The 6,571-nt window shown below is 45.3% G+C and overlaps 1 protein-coding gene across 1 annotated transcript; it reads right to left on the bottom strand.

The window, feature by feature from the left end:
* Nucleotides 1-32: 32 nt before the first annotated feature.
* Degs1 (delta 4-desaturase, sphingolipid 1) lies at nt 33-6,334 on the bottom strand. The gene is made up of 3 exons (XM_028789314.1): nt 6,174-6,334; nt 2,584-3,326; nt 33-522 (listed from the first exon to the last, which is right to left on the bottom strand). Exons 1-3 carry the CDS (start codon nt 6,253-6,255, stop codon nt 376-378), a joined length of 972 nt encoding a protein of 323 aa, XP_028645147.1. The 5' UTR covers nt 6,256-6,334; the 3' UTR covers nt 33-375.
* Between the last annotated feature and the right edge of the window lie 237 nt (nt 6,335-6,571).

Genomic DNA, 6,571 nt, shown 5'->3' with positions numbered 1-6,571 from the left:
TATATATATATATATATATATATATATATATATATAATTAACAGTTCAGTTTATTAGGTGCTTTAATAAAGTAAAGCTTTATAGTGAAAAATAACATAAGCTTTTTATGGTTTGCTTACAGTATGACAGACATGAGTAAAAACACCCTCAGTAACAGTAACAGATCGAGTGAGTACAGGTGAGCAAGTGCAGTAGCCACAAGTGAGTGTCGGGCTGTCTGAAGGCTGAGGAGCCTCTGATGACACCGAGATCCTAGGTGGAAATTAGCCAGCATAGCTTCTGAGCATCACTGACTTTAAGCTTAACGAGATAAAAACTCCATTTTATCACCTATTTTGAAGCCATTCAAAGGAATTCCTTTGGGTGTGATGGTATTTACTCCAGAACCTCGTTCCCTTTCGGAGGCCTCTTCATCCGTGAGTAGGGACTTACTGTGTCATCCGTCACAAAGTCATACAGCACCTTGATCCAGGAATTGTAGTTCGGGAGGTTATCATAGTACTCACTTGCGATCTTCCTCACCTGGGAGTAAAAACATGTTACTGAGGCCTCAGAATGACGAGTGACACAGTCAGACAGAGGGACAAAATCCAACCAAGGGCAATGCTTTCCTTTATGGTCCTTTAGACCGTCTGCCATTCTTCATGAATAAAGATGGCCTACATATCACACACATATAAACAGTTCCATCATAATCGACACCAAATTTATGAGAAAGCCAGGAGCAATCAGTTTCACTTAACAGCTGAAGCAGAAAGATGGTAGCATTCCAAATCTTAAGATGAGGGAGCCTGGGTAAACACTGACTCAAGACTGAGACAGAAAATGCATTCAGGATCATCATTAACACAAGAAGCCCATGAAATGTATACATTATAAAGACACAAAGTTTAAAAAAAAATCAAATCTATAAAGCTAAGAATTAGAGAACGTAGGGAAGTTGTCAGCCGTGTGCCCACTTCACATACTGACATATGACGTCTGTGATTCTTACAGAGTTGTAAAATAACTAAAAAATGCATGCTAACCAATGTTTTGTAGTGCTGGAGAGCTGGCTCAGTGGCTAAGAGCACTTGATGCTCTCACAGAGGACCTGTTTGGTCTCCAGCTCTTACATGCCGCCTCACAACCACCTGTAACTCCAGTTCCAGATGCTCCAGCACTCTTTCTTGGCCTCTGAGTGCACCGGGCATGCACATGGTAACATACATATTTGCAAACATATATACACATAAAATAAAAAAATGTTGGTGAGCAGCAAGATCCACTAAAAATACACAAAATCCTTTTAAAAGTTAAAATATTAAAACTACATAGGGACTGTGTAATAAATGCCAGGTAGTTATTGAATAAACAGATTTCTGTCTCATAGGCTGACATCTTAGAAAGAACAGAAAAGGCAGGCCTTTCCAACACTAGGGCTGTCTATAGTTTATCAACTTAACAAAGGGGTAGGAGATAGCACGGAAGAGCAGGAGGTGAGCAGTCACTGATGTGCTGATTTGTTCCTGAAATCACAACCCTTTTAAAAAAATAACAACAACTTCGTTTCCTAGTCACAGAAGAGAGAAGCCTGGGCTGCCGGACTGTTAGCCAGTTACCAGCAGAATGACACCAAGGGGCTGGGTACCAACATCACCTTGCACCACAGTTCAAGGCTGTTTCCAGACACTTGTGTGCTGCATTCTCCCAATCTAAAAAGCTGAGAGGACAGCAAAAGGAACAATCAAACTTCCCAATTAGCCCTTTGACACACTTACTTTACATGTGTACATGGAACACAACACGCTCTGCTTTCTTCCTGAGTATGTACAGACTTAACCCTGCATATCAACTCTAAATACTGCAACATACGTTTTTTTATGGTATGGATTACCCATTGAGTATTAACCAGATCCAAAGCAATCATCACATGCTGTAACTCATTATCATGTTGTATGTGGTTTCTCAACAGTCAACTGAGCATTACAAAACTTTGAGTGGGCAGGTCAGCATAAAGCATCTGTTAGGGTTCCCTTATATACATCGTAGCTTAAAAAAAGTAAAGAAAACTATTCTTTTTCATATGTATTTCCATTTTTTAAAATTCCTGTTTGGGGACAGATAAAAAGAATGCAGTTGAAATGTCTTCTTCTGTTTCCTCCACACGTAAGGCATGACAGGCCTCCTGCCAGGGAGGAGTACAACATGAACCCTGATACTGTCCACTCTACAGGTCAGTTATGCAGGTCACCTCACTTGTATGTCATGAGAGCAACTCACCTTAACCTATTGCAACAGTTTACCAGTGATGAATGCTCCTGCATGGAGAAGCTGTTTTCTCCTTCTGAGGTAGTTAACCTGATAAGAGACTGTGCACATCCCCCAATACTTCTGAGCATAACCCTAGGCATAACCACTAAGCCTAAGGACCCAAAACAGAGGATGCTGAATCCTTAGTAAAGTTAGGCTATAGACAAAGGATATATAGTCTCCTTTTTTGAAATCTCATGAAACATATTAGATTCCTTTTACAATAAGCAAGCCTTGACTAACTTTGATTACATCATCATCAGGAACAAAAACATCAAGTCCTTTACTTACCATGGGCAGGTTTTTCCCAGGAACGTTAGGGAAGTCATGGTGTTCATTATGATAGCCCACATTGAAGGTGAGTAAGTTCAGAGGCCCATAATAGGAGTATGTTTCATATCCCTTTAAGAACATGTAATGTTCGGCTATAAAATGCCCAGAAATTGGGTGAAGACCCAGGCCAAGCAAGGTGGCTGACAACATGTAGACTAAAGATTTCACTCCAAAAACATAATAAATGATAATGTCAAAAGTGATCTGGATCACAGCATTGATGATTTCCAGATTGGTAATTGGTTTGGGATTGATGAACAGGGGTCTACAAGCATAAAAGAGAGGCTGAAGGATAACCCAGACAAGCTTCCTGAAAGTGGTACAGAAGAACCAGCCCTCAAAGTCGGTAGGAATATCAACATCAATGCCATCAGCTCCAAGGTGCCGATGATGATCCATGTGGTATCTCTTAAAGGAAATCGAATATGGAACTCCAAGAGAGAGGTTAGCAAATATTCCAAACCAGCGGTTCCACAGTGCCTTGTGGTGGCCAAAGGGGAAATTGTGGGAAATCTCATGGATAGCCAGAGTCATAGAATGGTTAAGGCAGCTGCCAAAAACATAGGACCAAAATATGACCCATTTCCACTGTAAGTCTTTGACTAAGTAAAATGAAGCCAACTGGACAAGAAGCATCATGGTTATGATCCAGATCAGGTTGCGGTCAGGTTTCATCAAGGATTTTATCTCTGGATACTTTGCTGTAAGAAAATAAAAATACAGGAAATCAGAAAGAAAAGCATACCATAGTTCAGCAAGTATAATTAATGCAATTAGGTTAATGCAATTAGATTTTTCTCTTTTCTAAGTCATAACACTTTCCCTTACAGACTTTATGAAATATTTATTTCCTAAAGGAAAGGAGTATGTTCTGGTAATGAAGTCACAAAATAGCACAGTACAACAATTTATACAAGAAAAATTAATCTGGACATTCCACATTCTTTTATACTAAAATAATTACATTTATGTTTAGACAAAGCCTGTACATATTTTCTTTTTAGATTTATTTAATTATCTATTTATTTGTATGTTTGAGTGTTCTGCCCACATGTATGTTTGTGAGCCATGTGGTGCTTTTTGGTGCCTTCAGAGATCAGAAGAGGGGATCAAATCTCTCTAGAGCTAGTTACAGTTAGTTGTGAGCACCCACGTCCCACTGGGACTTGAACCTGTGACCTCTGCCAGAGCAGCAAGTTTTCTTGTGCTCTTAGTCACTGAGCTGTCACTATAACCAAAGTTCTGGCATATTTATCTTATATACACCATTAAGCTAGCACAGCCGACATTTGTTTTATAGGATCTCTAAATCACAGAACTCATTTCCATGGTTCTCTCAGACCAAGCTTCCTCCAGGTAATTCTGTTTTGAATCTTCACAAAACTTTAAAGCCAACTGGGGCAAGTGACACCTATAATCTCAGCTGTCAGGAGGTTGAGGTGGTTAGTAAATTCCAGGCCAGTCTGAATTACATGGTAAGATTCTGTCTCAGAAAAGGAAACAAAGCAAAACAAACTCCCCAAACCCAATAGTCTAAGGCCTCATATAAACAGAGGAGAAGTTAGTGCTGAGACAAGCGCTTGGCTGCACCGGCTTTCAGGCCAGTGAGCTTGGTGTGCCCAGCAGAGGCAGGAACAAGAGAGAACGAGGTGAAAGGAGAATGCACTCCTGACAGCCACGCTGCACACTGTGGTGTATGTGTGTGTGTGTGTGTGTGTGCACGTACACTCGTGGGGGCATGCCCACACGCCCACACACCCGAAGGCAGGTAACAACTAGGTTGTGGAGAAACCAGAATCTTCATACACTGCCGATGAATATGGAAAATGGTTTAGACTGCCTGACATTCAACCAAAATGCCAGTGACCCCCCCAAAAAAATGAATCCATGCCCTGTACATTCTAAGGAATACTATCAAAAACAGCTGAAAGGGGTTATCAGCTCAAGTGTCTATCAAACAACTATTAAGTACAATGTGGTATCACCATACAACGGAGTATTAAAGGCTTGGGCCCTAGCTGATGGATCGGGTCACGGTGACGATCCTGAAGGTTTCTAACCTTATCAACATATTAATCCCTAAAAGGACTCAGAATAAAGACCTAGGAGGAGGTGAGCACTGGAGGCATGCCACAAAGGACGCTTCCACCTGCTCTCTTCTGCTTCCAGGCTGACATGAGCGGATCAGCTTTTCTCCTTCAAACCCCATCCACCATGATTTCACCAGACCCCCACCCAAACGCAATGGCACTCATGAGCACCGATGGAAGCCATCAGCCAAAGTCCTTCCTCCCTCCTTCGAACTGCAGACATTTATTGCTGCAGCGAGGCAATGACTAACAAAACCTAAGAGCCCAAAGCAACCGACAGCACAGCTGGTGATAATGACTGAGGTTTCGCCTTTCCAACCAAGTCACTCAGTTTAAGTTCCAGGTCAGAGGCCAGGGGGTGCAGCTCAATGCTACCTAGAGAACTTACTAGCACCAGGTAGCCCCTGAGTGTGAATTCCACTAGAAAAATAAAGTCTATTTGAAAGGCACCTAATCACTCTGGTTTGCGAAACAAGAAATGTCAAAGTTTAGCAACTACTGCAGAAATCAGAGCCTCCCCGCCCCCTCCTCCACTAGGCAAATATTTTAAGAAAGTGTGAAAAATGGTGGATATGAGACAACTCCTCATATTCAATGGCCTTTCATTGATTCCCTCAATTAAAAACCAAATAAACCAAATAAACTTTCTATATCTAGCACCAAGAAAAGAAAACAGGCATATTATTTGGCTATAATCTAATTATGAAGAGGTTGGGATCTTCATAACAGTACTTCATCTTTTAAAAAATGCCGGCCCAGGCAAAGTACTGGAAACAGAAAATTGAACTGGGTGATATATGCAAAGCTCTCAACCCAACAACTTGTCCTTATTCTTAAGAGCAGCCTGCATGGGATGAGACACCTCTCTGTCTCACGTGGAAACCTCTGATACTCTAGTAAATCAGGCCTATCCTGCCCTAAGGTCCGGAAGGCAAAGCTGCGCGCCTTTCCTATCCACCCGGTCCCGCAGATCACTGGAATAAGGACTCACATGAGCCATCCGGTCTGGGAAGCCTAGGGTCACTGGGACCCGGTCTCCCCCTAGGCCTGCGGCTGACTGGACCACGTGATCGAGGCTCCCGGGGGCCGGGATGCCCCGGGACCACGCCCTGAGCCAAGCAGGCGTCCCGAGCCCACGTCTCTACCCGGAGCGGGGGCACCCGCGACTGTCGGAGCAGGAGGGGCGAGTCTGGGTCGCCCTACCAGGGGACCCTCAGCTCACAGGCCGGCGGAGGCCGCCAACGCTTGACCAGCGAAGGGCTAGCGGCGAGCGGGGGCGCGCAGACCCCGATCCCTCGGCCCTCCGGCCCGCTCCGCTACCTCGGCGTCTCCAGCGCGGGCGGCCGAGCAGCCGAGCGGCTGGAAGGGGACGCAGGGGCCGCGCTCACACAGCGCGCGCGGGAGGCCGCGCAGGGCCCACACACGGCCGCGCGCACATAACGGGGCGCCAGTCTTCACCTAGTATCTCTTTGCGCCGGGCGGCATGGGGCTGGTCCGTGTAGACCCATTCGAACTCCTCTCGGGACACGCGGCTCCCCATGGCTGCGGTGTGAGGACCCGCTCTGCCTCTGCCTCTCGTTCGGGCGGCGGCGGCAGCTAGTCACCCGGCTCGTGTGGGTCTGCCGCGGGGACGCGGGCGGAGGCGGGGCCTTAGGCCACGCCCCCAACGACCACGCCCCTCCCGGGAAGCGATGGGCGGGACCTGGATTCCACAGCCAAGTGCCTTGCGGGCCTCAAGAAGCCTGGGAAAAGGTGAAAAGGGAAGGAAAGATCTGTGGCTGAGTAAGGCTCTCGCTTTAGTGCCTCAGTGGTGGAGTACTTGGGGTGGCTACCTCTCCTTGAGTACGGAAGATCAC

Source organism: Grammomys surdaster, unplaced genomic scaffold (genome assembly GCF_004785775.1).
Source record: "Grammomys surdaster isolate TR1022 unplaced genomic scaffold, NIH_TR_1.0 125808, whole genome shotgun sequence".
Lineage (NCBI taxonomy): Eukaryota > Metazoa > Chordata > Mammalia > Rodentia > Muridae > Grammomys > Grammomys surdaster.
The sequence above is the reverse complement of the archived record's forward strand: the minus strand, read 5'-3'. Positions and strand labels throughout refer to the sequence as shown.

What these genes read in the sequence shown, in the direction of transcription:
- Degs1 (XM_028789314.1), bottom strand. Translation starts at nt 6,255, where the DNA reads ATGGGGAGCCGCGTGTCCCGAGAGGAGTTCGAATGGGTCTACACGGAC. An exon ending in CCGGCGCAAAGAGATACTAG is followed by an intron (nt 3,327 to 6,173) that starts GTGAAGACTGGC and finishes ATTTTCTTACAG; the next exon opens with CAAAGTATCCAGAGATAAAA. An exon ending in CTGGGAAAAACCTGCCCATG is followed by an intron (nt 523 to 2,583) that starts GTAAGTAAAGGA and finishes TTTTACTCCCAG; the next exon opens with GTGAGGAAGATCGCAAGTGA.